This window comes from Pan troglodytes, chromosome 23 (genome assembly GCF_028858775.2).
Source record: "Pan troglodytes isolate AG18354 chromosome 23, NHGRI_mPanTro3-v2.0_pri, whole genome shotgun sequence".
Taxonomy (NCBI): domain Eukaryota; kingdom Metazoa; phylum Chordata; class Mammalia; order Primates; family Hominidae; genus Pan; species Pan troglodytes.
The window spans coordinates 21198696-21219655 of NC_086016.1; the positions used below are offsets into that span (position 1 = coordinate 21198696).

At 58.0% G+C, this 20960-nt stretch overlaps 2 protein-coding genes and 1 long non-coding RNA gene across 19 annotated transcripts in view; 1 reads left to right on the forward strand and 2 right to left on the reverse strand.

Annotated features, from left to right (window-relative positions):
• The first annotated feature begins 529 nt into the window (after window positions 1-529).
• On the forward strand, window positions 530-1662 carry LOC134809674 (uncharacterized). Its single transcript, XR_010155976.1, has 2 exons — window positions 530-666; window positions 840-1662. It is a non-coding gene; the product is annotated as an uncharacterized LOC134809674 (long non-coding RNA).
• Window positions 1663-4395: 2733 nt separating this feature from the next.
• On the reverse strand, window positions 4396-7754 carry SLC25A1 (solute carrier family 25 member 1). 3 transcript variants are annotated; one of them, XM_001165281.7, is made up of 9 exons: window positions 7433-7754; window positions 6986-7093; window positions 6794-6893; window positions 6579-6717; window positions 5972-6056; window positions 5698-5802; window positions 5429-5544; window positions 5272-5345; window positions 4396-5095 (listed from the first exon to the last, which is right to left on the reverse strand). In XM_001165281.7, the coding sequence occupies exons 1-9, from the start codon at window positions 7524-7526 to the stop codon at window positions 4981-4983; spliced, it is 936 nt and encodes a 311-aa protein (XP_001165281.1). In that variant the 5' UTR covers window positions 7527-7754; the 3' UTR covers window positions 4396-4980. The 3 variants fall into 3 exon arrangements, with proteins under 3 accessions (XP_001165281.1, XP_514976.2, XP_009436038.1); XM_514976.9 differs by having other exon boundaries at window positions 7240-7629; XM_009437763.2 differs by lacking the exon at window positions 7433-7754 and having other exon boundaries at window positions 6986-7233.
• A 571-nt stretch (window positions 7755-8325) lies between these two features.
• CLTCL1 (clathrin heavy chain like 1) overlaps window positions 8326-20960 on the reverse strand; it is a 113555-nt gene continuing 100920 nt past the window's right edge. For 5 of the 15 annotated variants that reach the window (XM_024352818.3, XM_024352821.3, XM_054675733.2 and 2 more), the window contains 6 exons: window positions 20152-20283; window positions 16821-16931; window positions 16398-16568; window positions 12242-12463; window positions 9584-9659; window positions 8590-8822 (listed from right to left, as the gene is read on the reverse strand). In XM_024352818.3, coding sequence (XP_024208586.2) covers window positions 8689-8822; window positions 9584-9659; window positions 12242-12463; window positions 16398-16568; window positions 16821-16931; window positions 20152-20283 — 846 coding nt within the window. In that variant the 3' untranslated portion in view covers window positions 8590-8688. Of the gene's footprint in view, window positions 8823-9051; window positions 9092-9583; window positions 9660-12241; window positions 12464-16397; window positions 16569-16820; window positions 17066-20151; window positions 20284-20960 lie in introns of those variants that run through there. The other 10 variants (XR_010155974.1, XR_010155975.1, XM_024352825.3 and 7 more) reach the window with 5 other exon arrangements.

The window sequence follows — 20960 nt, forward strand, 5'->3', positions numbered from 1 at the left end:
CAGGGCGAGGAAGCCGCGCCCGCAGCGATCTGGAGTGCGGTGGGGAGCAGGTGAGGCGGGAGAAGCCCAGTTCTGGGACACGCAGGCCAGCTCTAGGCAGGGGAAAGGAGGGGCGGGAGGCCAGGGAATGTTCCCTCAGGCTGGTGCGTCAGAATGGCCCAGGCAGCCTCCAGCGTGGGCCCCCGCTGGTCCCGGGAGGCGCCGCCAGAGGCTCGGGGAGGGTGGACGATGTGGCTGGGCCGGCGAGAATCCAGGGGCTGCAGGCAAGGACGGGGACTCGCGATGAAACCCGAAGATCAGGGGCTGGTGGCAGTGACCGCGAGGGGCCTCCAAGCAGCCCAATCAATCTCGGACGAGGGGTCGAGTCAGTGGCGGTGCAGGCGGCAAAGGCAGCCAGGGTCTGAGCAGCGCGGCTCCAGCCCCAGCAGCACCGGGAGAGCGCGTGCGCCGCCCCAGACGACTGGACGCGCCCTCGTGACGCCATCAGCGCGCGCCGCCGCAACTTCCGAGCGCAAGCGTGGTCGCCCCCACAGCCTGTGGGCTACGGGAACGCGATCCGACTCGGCGGCCCTCCCTGCCTGGATGGCCGGTCCCCGAGGCTGAGGAAGTGCATTCCTCTTTCGGAAATGGTCCCCAGGAAGCTTCTCCGTGTCCCCCTATGGCCGGGTACTGAGCGGGGCCCGGGTGGTCTGCGGCCGTGGCCCCCGCCCCTCAGCGCAGGCGACCCTCCTGGCCCTGGCGGGCACAGCGCCTCTCCCGTGACCTGGGCCGGCCCGCAGGATGAGCCCCCGGATCACGATCGCTGGCATTTTATTTACCTTCTTCCATTACAACCCCAGGCGAGTCTCCCGGGCCCCGAGAGGAGGGGGTGACTGGCCAGGGTCATCGGCAGCGGCGGCAGGGGCCTGCATAGGGCTGCCTCGGGGCGACTAGCAGGATGGCCGCAAGCCTCGGCTGCCCCAGCCCCCAGCGCATGGAATGTGCCCCGGGCCCCAGGAGCACCAGGAACCGCGCTTGTGAGACGGAGCTTGGGCTGCTTGGAGCTAGTGAGCCACCGGCCACGGCAGGGATTTGAGCAGAACTTGGGGGCAGAGGGATGAGATGGTGCATCCCTTGAGGTCACTTCAGGAGATGACACTCCTGTGGCTAAGTGTAGCTTCCCAGGTCATGGCTCCCAGGTCAGGCCTGGTCAATGGAGAATTAAGTGGGCGTTGGGTGGTGGATGGATGTGATTTGGCAGAGGGGACAAATGTGACAACAGTGTAATAAGGGCCATGTTGGGGAGGGTCAGGGGTCAGGGTCTGGCCCAACCTGAGCAGAAGGGAGGCTGCTCTCAGGGATATTTGTCAGGTAGGAATGGGTGGAGTGGAACTACAGGGCCACCATGTTTCCCATGGGTCAGCCATGGTGGCCTTGTCATGTTTATCCGTAATCCTCAGTGTTCTCTGTGGTCCTCCCGTCACCCCTTTCAGACTGTCCTTTCAGTTCTCCACTGTCCCTGCATCACCTCTGCCCCTGTCCCATTTGTCTGTGTTCAGTCCATGTTCCCAGGTCTTGAGGTGGCCCCTGGTTCTATGCCCCTTACCTAAGACCCTGTGCAGGGAATCTGTGAAAACACAGAGAAAATAAAAAGTGAGGAAAATACTACTCTTGCATCCTCGACCAAGATAGTGTTTGTTGTGAGTGCTGAGACGGACCAGCATTCTCTTTGTTGGTGAAGAGGAGACAGACCCACCCACAGGAGTCATTGGCTTTTTTGAATACTAAGCTCTGACTGCCATTCATCATCTACACAGGGACAGAAAACCCGGTCTAGGGGATGTGGCACGCGGCAGTGTGTGAGGGGAACGTCAAGGAATCTGGGGAGCGTCAAGGAATCTGGGGAGCGGGAAGATGGAGCGGGGTAGCTGCCTGGAGGCCTCAGTCCCACAGCAGTGAGGACAAGGCTGGAGGTTAGCCAAGCCCTGCCCTAGGTGTGGTCACGACCTCACCAGCTCCCTTTTCCTTTTCTCTGAGGCCATTGTCTCTCCTGGGCACAGTCCGTAAGGTTCAGATTCCAGACTGTGACTTTAACTGGTCCCCGTGGCTCTGGCTGGAGCAGGACATGGTGACCTGGAGTCTCCATCCACTCCTCCGATGTGCACTTAGCCACCTCCTGGGGCTCTCCCCAGCACTGGCCGAGCATCCTGGTTAGTGGGGAGACGTGGAGCACCAGGCTAGAAATCAAGACCCTTCTGCCTGCAGACTAGCTTGGAGACCCATCCACGTGTCTCTGCTCCTCTGCCCCTTAAGGGCAGGTGTGCCCCAGTGTTCTAAGTCTGTGCTACTCCCTGCTGCGGGCCTCCTCTCTGCAGTCTGGTTAAATGCACCTTGACTCCCTCCAGGCCCCTGCCTGCCTCTCCAGCCTCCAGCTCTTTCCTGCACAGACACCTTTCCCCTTGGGTCTCAGCTCCAAGACTGGAGGCTGCTTGCTTCTTGAGGGAATGTGTGAAGCAGCCTACAGTGTGGGTTCTATCTACCAGAGTACGTGGCTCCTCCATGCTTGTGGCCCCAAGGGACTCAGACCCAGCTCAATCAATATTTCTGGCTGGGCTATCTGATGTCTGCCGTGTGATTCAAAGGTGATTCAAGGTGACCCTGAGGATGGCAGGGGTCCAGGGAGGGTGGAGACCCATGCCATCCTACACTCTGCTCTCACCTAGTGCAGCCTCGGCCCCTTCCTGTGGACAGGGACAGGGACAGGACTCCGTGCAGGTGTGCAGTGAGTGGCTGGCATCTCTGGAGGTCAGTATGTGAGGGTGGGGGTCCCCTCCACGCAGCCGCGAGGGCTTGGCTGCTCCCAGAACTGCCTGGAACCTGGGGAGACTGTAAACAACCTCTTGCAACCCCAAGAAAAAAGCTGCCATGTGTGAGGGCTTGCTCTGAGCTAAGCATGATTCTGAGCACCGGCAGGGAGTACAGCAAGTGGATGCTGAGGCCTGGAGGGCAGGCCCCAGAGAGCTGAGTGCCCCTCCAGGTTTCATGACTGGCACTGTGGACCAGTGTGGCCCACTGCCTGCTTGCCACCCCACAACAAAGCTTCAGAGGTGCAGAACCAGTGGCCTGAGCTCCAGGGACAGGAAGCATCTTGGCGTGGGGTTCTCGTGGTGGCACTTGCATGCCCTAGTGCACAGGGGCGGAAGGGGAAGCTCTGTTGCCTGGGCCCTTTCTCTGTGGCAACAGATGGGGAAGTCTGCCGTGAGGATAGAGAGTGCACGGCCATCCCATCACAGCACAGGTTGAGTGCTGAGCCACCCCCAGCCCTCCCCAGCCCAGCGGCTCTCCCCAAGGAGGCTTCAAAACCCCGTGCTCCCTTTGTACCCCCAAGCCCATGCTTGGCTCTCAGATCCACCTCGGGCCCTTTGCACCCCAGACTCCTCCCCAGCTGCACATTCCCGGGATTCCAGGCATCTGGTGCTGTGTGAGGTCACTAGGACAGGGCAGTCTCCCCAGGGACGGGACCTGTTCACATGGAGTTTCTGGCTGGCAAAAGCTTGTTCTCCAGTCTGAGCCAAACGCTTGCATGACTCTTCCCCCACGGAGGCACTTGGACAGGAAGCTGGCTTCTCTGCACAGCCAGGGGCACTAAGTGATCCCATCCTGCCTGAGCGTCCTCCACGTGGCTCATAGGCTGTGGAAAGAGGGGCTTGGCCCCATGGGGACATGCCAGTTCAGAGCTCTGGCCTCCAGCCAGAGGGACACCTTTCTCTGAGGCTCATGGCTGTGGCATGAGGTGCCCAGAGAGCCCTGGTCAGGCAGCCCCACCTCCTGCTGCCCCAGGGCAGCTGCCTCCCAGCCCAGGTGAAGAAACAAGGAAGGGCCCCTGCCCAGAGCCTTTGGGTAGCAGATGCCAGACACCCACCCCCACCTGGAGTTCAGAGGCCTCAACGTGCCCCCATCTCCTCCTCCCCACGAGCAGCCCATTTCACTCACTGAGGAGCTGGGCATGCCCCAGAGGGGCCCTGAGCAACCCAACCCTTCCCTAAGCTTCCCTGTGGGTGAGGGGCAGGCAGTCGTCCTGGGGGCTCCATCTCCTGGGCCCAGCCCCCTGCTCTGAACACTCTGCCAGGCCACCCCTAGGCCTTGTCAACACACCCTTTTACCCATGCCACGAGATCTTGCCCACAGGCCACAGGGAAGGCCAGGGTGCACCCAGATCCTTCTTGGCCTGGCGCTGGGCTTCTCAGGGAGCCAACACTGTGGCCACAGCTGCTCTGCCCTGGGTGGACACTAGGCTTTCCCTGTCCCCCTACTGCAGTGTCCTCAGATGGGGGTGGCCTGGTCCCCTGCAGAGGCACAGCCACCAATGCCCATGCATAGATGGGTCCATACAGGGACGAACACAGGACAGGAGGCTGCAACAGGATCCGGTTTATTCTGCCTTGGCAGGGTGGTCCTGAGAGTGGTGGGTGCCACCCTGTCCGGGGCGAAGGGAGGGCCCGAGGGCCAGTTAAGGCCAATGGCGGGAGAAGCAGGGGGCTGCAGCCCCTGGAATGCGGTGAAGCCAGGCCGAGGCCCGGAGGCAGCTGTGGTAGGCCAGGGCAGGGTGGAAGGCACCGGACTGGGACCAGGCCAGGGCTACAGGGCCGAGGACCCAGGCCACACGGGCACCCCGGGAGGCGGGGCACAGGGTCACGTGACACAGAACATGAAACACAGGCACAGGGTTCACAGTAAGCACATGGACAAGTGGGCACAGGGTCATAGGCCAGATGCACATCCAGCCATGGCTGGGCCAGACACTGGGACACAGTGGTGGTGTCACACACAGACCACAGGGGGGACACATGGATTTGACAGCCACAATGCACAGACCAGGCTACAGAGCTCGAGGGACGTGGGAAGGGGCCTTTTGGCACTACTGCACTGGAATCATGTGAGACAAAGGTAGCAGGACACTCTGGAGGTGCCTGGGGCGGTCCCCTTGCGGCCTCTCTAGGCTTAGTCCGTCTTCCACACTTTGTTGAGCAGCTTCACCACTTCATCATAGATGACAAACACTATGGCCACATCCAGGCAGACCCGGCCCAGGCGGGGGACAGTGCCCTTGTAGAATCTGGGTGGCAGGAGGGGCGGGGAGAGGAAGGCAGGTCAGCACAGTGTCCCTGCACAGGGCAATCCCCAGATACTGAAGTGAGAGGCACAGAGGCCTGAAGGGGACAGAGTGGGCAGGCCAGGTAGGCTGGGAAAGGTCTGAGGTGGGGACAATAGCCCTGCCCCTCCCCCACTCACGCCTTGAGCCCCTCCTTCCTCAGGATCTGCAAGCCGCAGTCCCACGTGTTCCGGTATTTGTGCGCCTCCAGGCCCTGTGGGGGACATCAGCAGGCAGGGGCTCAGCAGCTAGCTCTGGCCCGGTCCCCCCTTCCCCTCCCCTTCCCGGCCCCACCACCTGCATCCGGGTCTTAATCACATCCAGAGGAGTGTTTCCAAAGACACTGGCTGCGCCTGCAATAGCTCCGAAGACCCCAGTGATCAGAGGGTTCATGGGCTTGTTGGGGTTGTCCCCTGGATATAGGAGGGGTGAGGTGTGGTCAGAGGGTGCCGGGAGGGGCCTGGATCAGCACTTCAAAAGGTGGGTGCCCACCACCCAGGGGTGGCCCCAAGGAGAGGAGAGGAGCTGGCCATGTGCAGAGATGGGGCCCTGTGGTGCAGACACACCTCGGTACCAGTTGCGCAGGGAGGTCATGACGAAGAAGCGGATGGCCTGGTTCGAGCCCTGCTTCAGGACAGTGGCTGTGAGGCCCTGGTACGTCCCCTTCAGCCCTGCGGGAAGGCAGGCACGGGGTTACCCTGCAGCCTCTCAGGCCCCGGTTGGGAATTGGTGTGTGTGGGGGGTGGGTGTTGCACAAAGCCCAAGGCAGGATGGGAGGTGCAGGCCCTTCCCACCCTGGCCCAGGTCCCTGAGCCCTATCAGGAAGGTCGAGTGGCTCACCTTGTTCCCGCACAATCTCCCTAACCCCGTGGAAGAATCCTCTGTACTTGGGGTTTGGGGAGGTCTGGTCGTGGATGAACTTCACCTGAGAGAGAGAAGCAAAGGCGCAGGTTCTCGGCTGCCACCTGGGTGGGTCCTGGCTAGCTGGCAGGCCCAGGGCCCATCCAGGGTGGAGGGAACTGGGAACTCTTCCCCAGGAAGCAGTGCAGCCAAGGCCGCCCTGGGCTGCCCACACGGACCATGCCCCGGGACACAGGGCAGCCCACACGGACCATGCTCTGGGACACAGGGCAGCCCTGTGAGCAGCCTCTCCCTTTATGTTTGCTGCTCTTTTCCAGTTTTGGCAGTGAACGTGTCATTTTGTTTTCTGCTTTACAAAAGTATTTTTTAAAGACTTTAAGGCTGCCTTTAGCGTAGACTCAGCCTCCACGGGTGGCCCTTCGTGGCAGGCGTCCTGCCCCAGGGCCCCGCGGTCACCCCGCCGGCCTTCCCTGGCGTCCAGGAGACCCTCCCCAGCTTGCCGGTTGCCCCGGGAGCACCGGGCCAGCGGGGCCGCCCGTCTCCGTACTCCCTGCGTGTCCGGGGTCCTCGCCAGGACCTTCCCCACCTTGATGGTCTCCATGGGGCACACGACCACCACGGCCTCGGCCACGCCAGCGCCCAGGCCGCACAGCAGCCCACGCGTGCTGTCCAGCCGTCCCTGGGCATCCCGCATGTGGTTGCTGAGGAACTCGAACATTCCAAACCTGGAGGCGGGAGGCGGGTGAGAGGGGCTGCCGCGGCCGAGCCCCCCTCCCGCAGCAGCCACCGGCCGGGCCTCACCTGACGGCCGCCTTGGGGATGGAGCCGTAGAGCAGGGAGCTAAGGCCGCGGTACAGGCCCAGGACGCCATGGCTGCGAACCGTCTGCCGCACGCAGTCCCCTGGGGGAGGGGGCGGTCAGGACCCCACGGCCCTCGGTGCCGCCGCCCTGGGTACCCGCCCCCCCGCGGCGCCGCGGCCTCCCCCTCCTCACCGATGCCCCGGTACCGCGGCGGGTGCGAGCGCTCGTCCAGCTGCAGCTGCGTCTTCACGTACTCGGTGGGGAAAGTGATGCAGATCTCGATGCCACCCGCCAGGCCGCCTGCAGGGACCGGGAACCCGCTCCTGAGACCCCCGCCCGGCCGCTGGCGCTCGGGCCCCTCCCCCGTCCCGGACTTTGGTCGGCGCGGCCGCCGCGCCAGTGCCGCGGAGAACATAGGCTGGGGCCCCACGCCCCCATGCCCTCACCTCGTTGTCCCGGCGAGGCGCAGGGGGTGACAGACGGGAGGCGGGCGAGTCCCAGCGCGCCAGGTGGGGACCAGGACCGCGCCTCCACGACTCCCCAACCCACGGCCCAACCCGGAAGTGGGGCGGGGCCTCAGCGTCCCGGGCCCACCCAGAAGCGCGGCGGGAGAGGGGTCCGCGTCCCGGAGGGGCCCACCTGCCAGGATCGCCTTCCCCGGGTGCGTCAGCTTGGCCTTCCCGGACGCGGGCGCGGCGGCCGCCAGAGCGCGCGGGGCGCGGGGCGCGGGCATGGCGGGCGGGAGGCGGGGCGCCCTGTGGCGGCTTCGGGTCCGAGACTCCTGAACTCCGCGCTCGGTCCGCGGTGGCGGCGGCGGCCGGTTATGGTCCCAGGGGCGGGGCGGCCGCGTCAGCTCCAGGTCCCGCCCCGCGTGGTCCGAGCCAGGCCCCGCCCCCAGCCCGCCCCGTGCGGGCCGGGAAACTGAGGCCTGGGCGGGGCGCGCCAAGGCAGGCGTACGGGCGGGGCCAAAGCGCAGCCAATGGCCGAGGCCGAGTCCCTCGGCGACCGCGAGCGGCGGGACGGGGGCGGGGCTGCGGGAGGCGGAGCCGTGGCCCAGCTCCGAGCAGTGGGTCAAGGTGCACAGTGTGCCGCGCCGCGGGATAGCGGGCCTCGGGTCTGCGCGACTGCCGAGAGCGGCGGGATCCCCAGGGATCCCGGAGGCCAGGGGCACACCCTCCCCGAAAAGACGTGGGGCTAGCCCAGTCCCAGAGGAACTCTAACGTTTCGAACCTGGAGGCGGGAGGCGGGAGGCCGGTGAGAAGGGGCTACGCCGCCGGGCCCCCCTCCCGCAGCAACCACGGGCCGGGCCTCACCTGCCGGTTCCCACCCACACCTTTCCCGGATGTAGTTTCTGCGCTCAGCGAACAAGGTCAGGAAAGGCCACAAATGCAAGCGGCTGTATTCTCCTAGGCAGCTTGTCTGGGCAACGGAGGTCCCACACCCCAAAGAGGACCCAGCAAATCTTTAATGGACTGCGGGGCCTAGGAAACTGGCCCGTCCCTCCTACCCATACCAGCACCAAGCAGAGCACCTTTGCCTGGATAAACCGACTTTAATATTTATGATTGCCAAGAGGCTGAGAGTCCTTTTATGAGGTCCGGTACCTCCAAACAAGACGTGTTCATGTAGTCTTCAAACTGGCCTGGAGGGGGCAGCTCCAGCCAGTCGGAGGCGCCCAGGAGGAAGGCCTGGCTCCAGCAGGAGGGCCCACAGTCCAGTCTCTGTTGTCGGCTAAAGCTGGTCTTGCGCCGTCAGCCTCTACCCTGGCCTCCCCAGGCTCTGGGATGGCTCAGAGGTTGCCGTCATTGGGTTTCAGCAAAAATAAATATTGTCCAGGTGTCCCTGCCTCCCATTGCGTCCCCTGTGCTGCTGGAGTGACACGCTCCTTGGAGAAGTTAGTAACTCTGCAGGTAGGGTGGGTGGTGACAACGCCCACTATACGCGGAAGTTGTACATTGGAGGCTGGCGAAGTTGGGAGCAGAGGCATATCCATAGGGGAAGCTGGCAGGGGCTGGGCCCACGGCAGGGCCTGCAGAGGGGGAAGCCCACAATGAGCAGAGCTCTTCCTGCCCATGGGGGTCCTCTCCTGGCTGCCCCTGAGTAGCCCGGGGCCCAGGGAGCAGGGTCTATAGGACCAGCCCTTACCACCCAGACGCTGAGGCCCCAAGAGAGCAGGCATCCAGAGGCAAGGAGCGTGGGGTCAGCCAGAGAACCTGGCCTGGCTAGAGGATAAGCTAGTCTCCAAATGGGACACTTACTTAGTGCAATCAGCTGGGTCTCATTCATGCCCATCAAAATCTAAAAAAACCAGAATGACATTAATGGTGGAAGGACACACTCAGCCGGACGCTGGAGACCCGCCGGCGTGCTGCACACTCACACCACACCCTCAGGCCTGTGTTTGCCCCGCAGTGTCCAAGCACCCCACAGCCTCTCCAGTCTGCTCGACAGCCAGGCTGCCCTGGGCAGGTTCTCAGGTGCAAAGCCCCTCCCAGCACACACCAGCAGCAGCCTTGCTGTCCAGGGGCCAGGCCCAGCAGGACACAGCAGTAGTTCACAGCTAGGCAGGCACCCCTATCAGAAGGCAGGCATCCTTACAGCAGGGAGGACAGCGGCCTTGCCAACATTCCTGGACGTACACTTCTCCACACCCAGTAGCCACTGGGATCCTTCCAGCCCCCACCCATCTATTCCCATCCCCATCCAAAGCCCAGCCAGGTAAGGGCAGTGGGACTTTGACTCCCTCCCTGCTCCCTCCCCAGGGGGTTGGGGGCTACAGGTGCCACCTACCAAACACGAGAGGGGCAGGCTCTGTCACATGCTCCTCTTGCTTGCGCAGACTCTCCAAGGCATCCAGTTTGTCCACCTGCAAGGAGGCAAAAGCACGTGAGCACCCGCTTGACAGAGTGCAGTCCGGCCTCTAGGTGAAAGTGGAGTGGAAGGTCAGGACACAGGGCCTCCAGGAGAATGACAGTGGAGGAGGTGCACATGGGCAGATGTGGAGTGGCTCAGCCCACACCCCATGCACTTTTAGAATGCAGCAAGGCATGGAGAGGTGAAGCCTCGGTAGCTGGGCTGAGATGGAACGCCAAGTGGGGCCCCCAGAGCTTCCCAGTGGGCACTGGGGCAGTCAGTTGTTACAGGCTGTGCGTGTGGCCTGCTCATGGGGAGCCAAGTCCTCCTCTGGATACAGGGACACTGCCATTTACTGACCTGCAGGGCTGGGGCCATGTGCAGGGAACACTGTCTGCTTCTGGCTCTGGCCAGTCTAGTTTGCCCGCCCCTCCAAACCAGCAGAGAGATCATGTGGCTCTCAGAGACAAGTCACCTGGCACCTAGACACTTCACCTGAGAAGCACTGAGGACAAACTGCCTCCTCACTCTTCCCTGAGGCTTCACCAGGCACTGACCCCACCCACTGCCAGAGAGCAAGGCGGCAGCACTGCACTAGAAGGGCGGCAGCAACTGTGCAGCTAGGATCCCCTCACAAACACACTGAGTAAGAAAGAGAAATAAGAATGTGCCCCCCATGAGCTGGGGTCTGGGGGGGCTGAGAAATGAGGAGGAAGCAGGGGGCACACTTGCTGACACCTAGGGTGAGGGCTGAGCTAGGCCTGTACCCTCCCTACACTGGGAGAGCGCTGGGGGCATCTCAGAGGGATGGCCCTCAAGCTTCCCAGATGAGCCACGAGGCCCCAGGCCCAGCTGTCCACCAGGAAAGGACTGTGCTTCTTGTCCGCACCCTCATTCTCCCAGCACTGCTGTGTGGAGTCAGCTGAGCACCAGCTCAAGCTGACAATCAGCTCACACCCCCATGCCACTGACTGGGAAACCCCTTGCCAGCCCCCTCCTCTCCTTGAACTCTCCCCATGACAGGCATCTCATCTGCCCCAGCAGGAATAGGTGGGTGGCAGCAGAGAAGGTGCTCCAGCAGCCACCATTTCCCAGGGCCAGTGGAGTCTGGGAACCCTGGGCCAAGGCTGTGCAGCCACAGTGTGGACCAACGTGATAGTGGCTGCTAACTCCATCATCCACAACAGAAAGGGAATGTGCGCCTCAAAGTCCTGGGGGATCCCCACAAGCACTTTGACCCCCACAGCAATGACACTCCTTAGGGCCTGGTGAGCCTGAGTTCCTCTGACATTAACCCACAGGCCTCTACTGCCAGGAAGAGATTCAAGCACTTTCTTTCCTTGTGCTGGTTCTCAGAACACAGACTACTTTCAGCAAAGACACCCGAGGGATGGGAAAACCTGCTCATCATGGTGACAGCAGCTTCCACAGGCACGCATCAGACACTGCACACCACACACTGCATACCACAAACCACATACCACACGTGCCGCCTGTGGGGAGCTGCCATCCACTGTGGTGGGGGAATCAGGGCCCTTGTCAATCCAACCAGTCCATGTCCCCTGGCAGCCCACGAATCTCAGGCCACGTGGCCAGGGCTGTCCCTTCCTCCCCAACCCTTGAGAGTCATCAGGGAGTCTCACTCAGGCATGCTATGCAGATGGGATGGGGTCACACTGTCCTACAGGAGGGCAACGGCCTTGAATGGACTCTGGGATGGCCTTTATCAGGGGCTGGGCAGCCCCCTGGAGGCTCTGCAGGCGGCAGGCAGCCCTCCAGGCTAAAGCTGGCAGCATGAGCCCACCTTCCTGTTTCCTTCCTACCTCCCACTCACCTGGGAGGCCCCTCCCTTCCCTCGCTCCACTGAGTGATGCTTCAGCATGAGTGCCTTCCGAGGGTCTCCATCTGGCTTGAAGGAGGTTAGATAGGCAAGTAGATGCTACTGGAGGTAGCTTTTCCAGTGTTAGAAACAACAAACTGTACCAGATGACACTGCTGACACAGGTCTCTGGACAGTGGCTAAAGCTAGATCCCAGCAGGGACTCCTAGGACTTCAACACCCAGGGAGAGTTTTACAATCAAGTACTGTCACTTCGATGAGGCAGAGAGTCATCCTCCCTATAGCTGTTAGAAGGATTCAGTGCATCTGTGAATACTCCTACTATGTGTTCAGCAAAAGGCAGCTACCACCAACTGTATGCTAACAGCTGCACCCCCAGACGCCACTGGGAGCTCCTCAGGGAGCTGGGATTGCCAGCCACCTCACTGTCACCTTGATGAAGTCCAGGGCTGGGGACGAGCACGCCTGTTGTGCTCCTAGCAGTGTGCACATTGGGACAGCTGCCCAGCCAGAGTCTACAGGAGGGCTGCTGCCAGTGGGCACTCCCCATGATGATTTTCTGGAGGGGCTTAACGTTGGGCAGAAAACCACTTGAGCATGAAGGAAAGCAGCCACTCCTGAAGGCAGCCAGGGCTGGCTGGGGAATCTGGGTTGGCCTCAAAGGGGCCCACCCTTAAGACCTGCGGCCAGAGTCACTGCCAGGGTTGGGTCATGCCACACAGGGGCCGGGGAGCTGCAGCCGGCCCGGCACCTACCTTGCTCAGGTACTCCCTCATCACCTGGATGAAGTAGGGCATGGCCAAGTCCACGAGGTTGTGCCTCCAGGCCAGTTCAAGCACCATGTCTGGGCGAAGCAGGTCATAGCAGGTGAAGAGACAAGCTGCGAAGCACTCCCTCTTGCCTTCCTCCAGGAACCACTGCAGCAACTTCTGGGCCAGCTCAGCATCCCGCGACTCTGCAGCATGCTGCATGGCATCCTGCAGCCAAGGCAAATGCTTGCTTGGGCATCCTGCAGGCAGAGGCTTTGTGCCTGTAGCAGCTGGGCCGGAGGGCAGGGAGTGGCACTAGACTCCACCAAGGACTTCCTGCGCTGTGGAGCAAGCCTGGACCCATGGCTGAGCCATTCCCTATGCCCTGCTGCCCACTGGTGAAACGGAGATGCCACCTCCGGAGGCTCTGGAGGGGACAGGTGGCTCACAGAGGCGCAGGTGCCCTGGGAGACAGGAACTCTAGCCCCGAGGGCAGAGGGCGTGCACAGGCTGCTCTGAGGAAGGCACTGATGGGAGTTTGGGGGTTGCGGGGCTGCTGCAGAGGTGCTGCACTCAGGTCCATGGAGCATGTGACACCAGGGGAGCAGTTAGGAGGGGTATGGCTACTGCTCTAGAAACAGCAATGTGTTTTTCTTTCAAGTGGCTCAAAAACCCCTAACTGCTATTTTCATCCTTGCAAATGTATTTGTCTAAGACAATATCATTGACAAAATAACACCTGCACCTGACCAGTCCTGAAGAAGCCTGCATTTTCTGTGGCCATTCTCTATTTTCTAGCTCCACAGCAGGCACTGGATCACCGGATTCCCTCTATGGCAGGGGCTATTAGTACCCCTTTCAGAGACCAGGAACCTGAGACCCAGATGTAGTCACTTGCCCAGGGCCACTCCACCTGGAGTTGGCCATGATCCACTGACTGTGACCTGTGCTCTCCAGGGATACCCTGTGGCGGTCCCAGCTCCGCATGCCTGCCATCGCCTGGAGCACACACCTCTGAGTTCCGTTTGGGAGACCCCTGAGGACGCCCAGTGCCCACATCTGCATGGACCCGATGTGCTGAGCTGGCTCCGGAAAGAAGTCTCTCCTGCCGGCATGCTGCTCATCGATTGCTGCCTCCTGACCCATACTGTTCCTACAAAGGCACCAGGATTCTGACCCTCAGGTGAGAGCTCCAGGTGCCTTTGGGTCTCCGCTTTGAGGACCTGTGACGCCCGCTCATCTGTCTCCCTGCCGTGCCCTCCACCGGCCCAGCCTACCCTTGCTGACTTGTCTTCCACATGTGCCTAAAGTGGGCCCTGCTCTGTTCCTCCTCTGTGGGCCTTGGGGACTGTCTCACTGCCTTCCCAGAGGACTTCCAGTAGAAGCAGCCCCCAGGAAGCTCCCAGTCAGTGTCCTGCTCCTGCGGCCTGGAGCCCAGCTCGAGTCAGGCTCTCCCACACCCTCCTCTCTCATCACCTCCCGGGCCCATGCCACTCTCAGGGAGGCTTCATCCTGGTCCCCGTCCCTGTGTCCAGCTCTCCAGTCTACACCTGTACTTCCGCAGGCCCCTGCTCTTCACTGGTGGGTGTGGGAGGGCCCCACTGACCGAGCTTTCATTTAAATGCTACTTCTGTCATCTGGAAATACAGTTTTCTGTTGCTAGCTGGCTTTGCCCTGACTGGACACGCTGTGACCTGGCCACCCCTCCAGGAAGACTCCAGGAGGCTTCAGCTCTGGCCTCAGGGCAGGCTCCTCCAGTGGCAGTGCTGACCTTGGGAGGTCTGGGGAGCCGCCTGTGCACTGGGGCTTGTGGGCCCCATCCCTGCCTCTACCGCCTATACACAGCACCACGCCCTAAGCTGTGACAACCAAACATTCCCTGGGGTCACAGTCATTCCTGGCTGACAGCCACTGTTCTGGGGGAAGCGCGCTCAGCCACTTTCTTTTTTTTTTTTTTCTTGAGACGGAGTCTCGCTCTGTCACCCAGGCTGGAGTGCGGTGGCGTGATCTCTGCTCACTGCAAGCTCTGCCTCCTGGGTTCACGCCATTCTCCTGCCTCAGCCTCCTGAGTGGCTGGGACTACAGGCTCCTGCCACCACGCCCAGCTAATTTTTTGTATTTTTAGTAGAGATGGGGTTTCACCATGTTAGCCAGGATGGTCTCAATCTCCTGATCCTGTGATCCGCCCGCCTCGGCCTCCCAAAGTGCTGGGATTACAGGCATGAGCCAACGCGCCCGGCCCTGTGCTCGGCCACTTTCTATCTGTGGCTTTGTCCTCTGGACTCTCTTCTGGGCCCACGTGGCTCGGAGTGGGTGGCTGGCAAGGCCAGTAGGCCTCTGGCAGCACTGATGGCCCTGCTCACTCATCACTGCCTGAGTGTTGAGGAGGCTGTGTGTTTAAGCCCCTGACAAGGGACCACATGGGTAGGACAGAATGGCTGTGATCAGCCAGCCGAGGGCAGCCTTCCCTCAGGTGCGTCTGAGCCTAGCTGTCTCCTCCCAGCAGCCAGGTCCAGAGACATCCAGGTGCGGTCTCAGAGCCTCAGCAGCTTTTCCTCTCCATTCCCTCTGCAGGCACCTCAGGAAGGACCACGAGCACTGTCACCAAGGGCTAGGATATGTCACAGAACAGTCCAGAACACTGGAGGTGACAACTTAGGGTGAAACTCAATGCAACACTGATGCAGGGATCAGAGGCCTCCACGGAGTCTGAGCTAACAGCCGCAGACCAGGAGCCATGAGAATGAGGCCCCTGTGCTGGACAGGAAGTGGCAAGTATCCATGTGTCCTGTGAAGATACTCAGGAATGCCTAAGGCCAACTCCGTAAGTAACACCCTCAGGTCAAGTCCAGAGTCTCTGGGCACAAGGAGCCCTTGGGAATTGGCTCAGCTGCATCACACAGCACCCACAAGGACCCTCTTGTACAACTCCACCTCACCCCCGCGGGGAGATGTTCAGGCCAAGCAGAGGATGTTAATGCCTTCAGGGTCTTGGGGGTCCCTCCAGGCAGCCCAACCTGTCTAGCAGATGCCCAGATCCCGGTCTGAGAATGATACTAAGAAACCTCTCACCAGCAGAAAAAACAGTTTCTTTTTCCTCTCAAGTGATCCTCCCACTTCAGCCTCTAAAGTAGCTGGGACTACAGGTGCACACAACCGTACCCAGCTTTGAAACAAATGTTTTGAATGTGATTTATTTATTTTTTTCCTTTTTTTTTTTCCGAGACAGAGTCTCACTCTGTCACCTGGGATGGAATGGAGTGGCGCGATCTCCGCTCACTGCAACCTCCGCCTCCTGGGTTCAAGCGATTCTCCTGCCTCAGCCTCCCAAGTAGCTGGGATTGCAGGAGTGCACCACTACACCCGGCTAACTTTTGTATTTTCAGTAGAGATAGGGTTTCACTATATTGGCCAGGCTGGTCTTGAACTCCTGACCTCAAATGATCTGCCCACCTCAGCCTCCCAAAGTGCTGGGATTACAGGTGTGAGCCACCGCGTCCAGCCTTTGAATGTGATTTTAATTTAGGTTTTTAAATTCCTCAGATCTTTTTTTTTTTTTTGGAGACAGGGTCTCACTCTGTTGCCTAGAGCAGTGGTGTGATCATAGCTCACTGCAGCCTCTGACTCCTGAGCTCAAGTGATCCTCCCTTCTCAGCCTCCCGAGTGGCTGGTACCACAGATGTCCATCATTACACCTGGCTAATTTTTTGTAAAGATGGGGTCTTGCCATGTCGCCCAGGCTGGTCTCAAACTCCTGGGCTCAAGCACTCCACCCACCTCAACCTCCCAAAGCGCTGAGATTACAGGGAAGTTCCCAAATCTTGATAGGAAGTAAAGTAGGTGCCAAGAAGTGAATCTTACCACACTGTGTTTTGGTAGAGTGAAACTCACACAAAACTGCTGCGAAAAGAATCAACTCCGTAAAACTCTACAAGTCTTTCAATCCAAACAGTTTTTAAGGGGTGCTAGCTCACTCCCAATTCTTACTCTATGTTCTAAATATGGTCTCCCATTAATACTAATCCCCCCACCCACCACGAGGATCCCCTGGTGAAGCTCAGAGCCAGGTCTCAGGAACAAGAGGGAAGGGATGTGACCCCCAAAGCCATCAGGATGCACACCAAGGCAGGAAGGTGGGAGGAAACGGGCCCAGTCCACCAACCTTGTAGAGATGATCCTTCTTGCAGAGCTCCACGCTCTGGGCCCACCAGTTATTGCCCTTGTACAGATAGGCCGCAATGCACCTGAACTCCATCAGCTGATGCTTCTCCAGCTGCTGAGCCAGGCTGATGTTGTCAAAGTTGTCATAGGCATCGATAGATGCCCTTAAGCCCTAGGAAGACAGCCTTTCTGTGAGGGATGGGACACTGACATGGGCTGCCTACACATGGAGCAGGCACCTTGTGTTACTTGATGGCTGTTGCTATCAGCACAGCCTTAGAAAGGCCCCTGCCCATATATCCACTGGTGTCCTGTGGGGCCTGCACACCCTCCTGTGCAAAGGCAGCCTGCTTTGAGAACAGAATGGCAGTTGCAGGGGAGGAGCCCAGCCCACCCAGGACAGGGCTCCTTCCTGCACACCCACCTGATAGTCCTCCTCCTCTGTCAGCAGGTGGTTGAGTGCCTCATTCACACTCTTGTTGTTGTGGCTCTGGACTGACCGCAGGTAAGGCTTCACCAGGGGCAGCTGACCTGCCTGACAAGTTGAGGGAACCGTCAAGGCACTTGGCCAAGCTTGTTATGGGGACACTAGGCAGGGGCACAGGTGGGCACGTGCGTGCCATCCACTTGAATGGTCCAGCTCTGGAGCCAAGGGCACCTTCTGGACACCTAGAACCAAAAGACCTACACTCACACACAGAGGACTGTCTGGGCGATTCAGTGGATGCCAATGTCACCACAGACATTCACACCTTAGAGAGACACATGGGTTTGGGTCCAGACCACCACAATAAAGTGAACATTGCAATAAAGTGAGTCATATTAATTCATGTTTACACTATGTTGTAGCCTGTTAAGTGTGTAACAGCATTATGTCTACAAAAACACAGTACACACCTTAATTTAAAATATTTTAGTGCTAAAGAATGCTAACAATCATCTGAGCCTTCAGTGAGTCGTAATCTTTTTGCTGGGGAGGGTCTTGCCTCAATGTTGATGGCTGCTGATTCATACAAGTGGTGGCTGTTGAAGGCTGGAGAGGCTGTGGCAATTTCTTTTTCTTTTTTTTTTTTTTTGAGATGGAGTCTTGCTCTTTCGCCCACACTGGAGTGCAGTGCCGTGATCTCGGCTCACTGCATCCTCTGCCTCCCAGGTTCAAGCAATCAATTCTCCTGCCTCAGCCTCCTGAATAGCTGGGACCAGGCGCTTGCCACCACGCCTGGCTAATTTTTGTATTTTTAGTAGAGACAGGGTTTCACCATATTGGTCAGGCTAAGTCTCGAACTCCTGAACTCAGGTGATCTGCCCACCTCTGCCTGCCAAAGTGCTAGGATTACAGGCGTGAGCCACTGCGCCCAGCCGGCAATTTCTTTCCTTCTTTTTTTGGGGGGGGGAGACGGAATGCAGTGGCGCGATCTTGGCTCACTGCAATCTCTGCCTCCTGGGTTCAAGCGATTCTCCTGCCTCAGCCTCCTGAGTATCTGGGATTACAGGTGCGCGCCCACCACGCCTGGCTAATTTTTGTATTTTTAGTAGAGACAGAGTTTCACCACGTTGGTCAGGCTGGTCTCGACCTCCTGACCTCATGATCCACACGCCTTGGCCGCCCAAAGTGCTGGGATTACAGGCGTGAGCCACCGCGCTTGGCTGGCAATTTCTTAAAATAAGACATCAATGAGGTTTGCCTCACTGACTGACTCTTCCCTTTATGTAAGACCACTCTGGACTTGTGTTGCATAAAACAAAATCAACTAAACAAACAAAAAGACTCTGTGCAGCATGCAATGCTCTTTGATAGCACTGTACTCACAGTAGAACATTTTTCAAAACTGGTCTCAGTCCTCTCCAACCTTGCTGCCACTTTATCAACTAGGTTTATGCACTATTCTAAATCCCTTGTAGTCATTTCAACAATGTTCACAGCATCTGCCCCAGCAGTAGATTCTATCTTAAGAAACCACTTTCTTTGCTCATCCCTAAGAAGCAGCTCCTCATCTGTTCAAGTTGGATCCTAAGATTGCAGCAATTCAGCCCCTTCTTCAGGCTCCACTTCTAATTCTAGTTCTCCTGCTGTTTCCCCCACATCTGCAGTGACTTTCTCCACTGAAGTCCTGAACCCCCAAAGTTATCCATGAGGGTTGGAATCCACTTCTTCCAAATTCCTGTTAATATATGGATATTTTCCTTATATACTGGTGTCTTTACTTGTTTCCAACTTCTTATTGATATATGATAGTTGTGCATATTAATTGGGCATATGTAATATTTTGATACATATACACATGTGGGATGATCAAATCAGGGTAATTACAATGTCCGTCACCTCAAGCATTTATCATTTCTTTGTGTTGGGAACATTTCAAATCTTCTCCTTTAGCTATTTTGAAATGCACAATAATTTATTGTTTTTTTTTGAGATGGAGTCTCTCTGTTGCCCAGGCTGGAGTGCTGTGGTGCGATCTCGGCTCACTGCAACCTCCTGGGTTCAAGCGATTCTCCTGCCTCAGCCTCCCAAGTAGCTGGGACTACAGGTGCCTGTCACCACGTCTGGCTAATTTTTGTATTTTTAGTAGAGACGGGGTTTCACCATGTTGGCCAGGCTAGTCTCGAACTCCTGACCTCGGGTGATCCGCCTGCCTTGGTCATCCACCCACCTTGGCCTCCCAAAGTGTTGGGATTACAGGCATAAGCCACCATTCCCGGCCATTAATTAGCCTAATTCCAATGCTGTTGTGTCTCAGGGAATAGGGAGGCCCAAGGAAAGGAAGAGGGCCAGGGCACGGCCAGTCAGCGGAGCAGTCAGAACACATACAACATTTATCCATTAAGTTTCCCTTCTTATAGGGGCATGGTTTGTGGCATCCCAAAACAATTACAATAGTAACATCAAAGATTGCTGGTTGTGTGCACTGGCTCAAGCCTATAATCCCAGCTCTGGAGGAGGCCAAGGCGGGAAGATTGCTTGAGGCCAGGAGTTCAAGGTTGCAGTGAGCTATGACCATGCCACTGCACTCCCACCTGGGCAACAGAGCAAGACTGTCTCAAAAAAAAAAAAAAAAAAAAAAAAAAAGATCACTGATCACAGACCACCATAACATATATAATGATAAAATTTGAAATATTGTGAGAAATCCTAAAATGTGACACAGAGACATGAAGTGAGCACATGCTGTTGGAAAAATGGTGCTGATCGACTTTCTCAGTGCAGGGTTACAAACCTCCGATCTTTTTTTTTTTTTTTTCTTTTGAGACGGAGTCTCACACTGTCACCCAGGCTGGAGTGCAGTGGCACGATCTTGGCTCACTGCTAGCTCTGCCTCCCGGGTTCACACCATTCTCCTGCCTCAGCCTCCCAAGCAGCTGGGACTACAGGTGCCCACCACCACGCCCAGCTAATTTTTGTATTTTTAGTAGAGACGGGGTTTCACCGTGGTAGCCAGGGTGGTCTCGATCTCCTGACCTCGTGATCCGCCTGCCTCGGCCTCCCAAAGTGCTGGGATTACAGGCGTGAGCCACCACACCCAGCCACAAACCGCTAATCTTTAAAAAAACACAGAATTTGAGAAGCACAATAAAATGAAGCATGATACAGGAGGTATTCCTGTATCTGAAACCTAAAACACTTTGATACACTGGTGACTCTTCAAGTCAGCTGGGGGTCATTTCAAAAACTCTTTATAAAGGTGCTATCATTCAGATGACTTTGTTAGAGCTAGCCCAATACACTCTTCTACCTGGGGTTTTGGTTGACTCACCTTTGAAAAGAAACTGACTGTCCAGGTGTGGTCCAGCCGGGGTGAAAGCACCAGCAGCAGGTCATTGATGAGCAGTGGTTTGTAATCCAAATAGAACTGCAGGGCTCTGTAACAGAGCTCGACGTTGGCAACCTGTGGTGAGCAAAGCTGAGGGTCAGTCCCTGCTGCTGTCTCCAGATACCCCAGGGCTCCTTCCAGTTTTTGCTCAAATGACACTTTACTACTGAGGCCTGCCACGACTACCCCCTATAAGACTCAATGGCCTGTGAAGGTGCCTCCTCTCATCCCTGAGGTATTTTGTCCCCCAGCACTGACACACTGAGCATTTTTCTTAAGAGGCCAGCCTCAGGGTTTCCTGCCTCAACCCAGCACCTACACCAGTATCTGATGCAGGGTCCACGATCACTCAGTATCGGCTGAATGAATGAAGTGTAATCAGTCAGAATGAAGCCCCACAGCAAAACCAAACAACCGAGTATGTTTCCATCCAAGCAAGATTACTCCAGCTTTCCTTGGAGGCCTCAGCCTGAGCCATAACCAAGTGGACAGCACGTCCTGTGACATCACCAGAGCTTTTGAGCTGAAACACTGTGGTGCTCAGACCCTGGGTGAGACCTGAAGTCCAGCCCATGCAGAGAGTGGACCACTCTGGGTGGACCCTGTGCCTGTGCTCCTGGGTCTCGAGATTTGGCCAGGCTGCTGTGTCTCTTAGCACTTTCCCCACTGGTCTGCCACCATTCTCTTGCTGGGCGATGCCATCTTTTTTTTTTTTTTTTTTTTTTTTTGAGACGGAGTCTCACTCTGTCGCC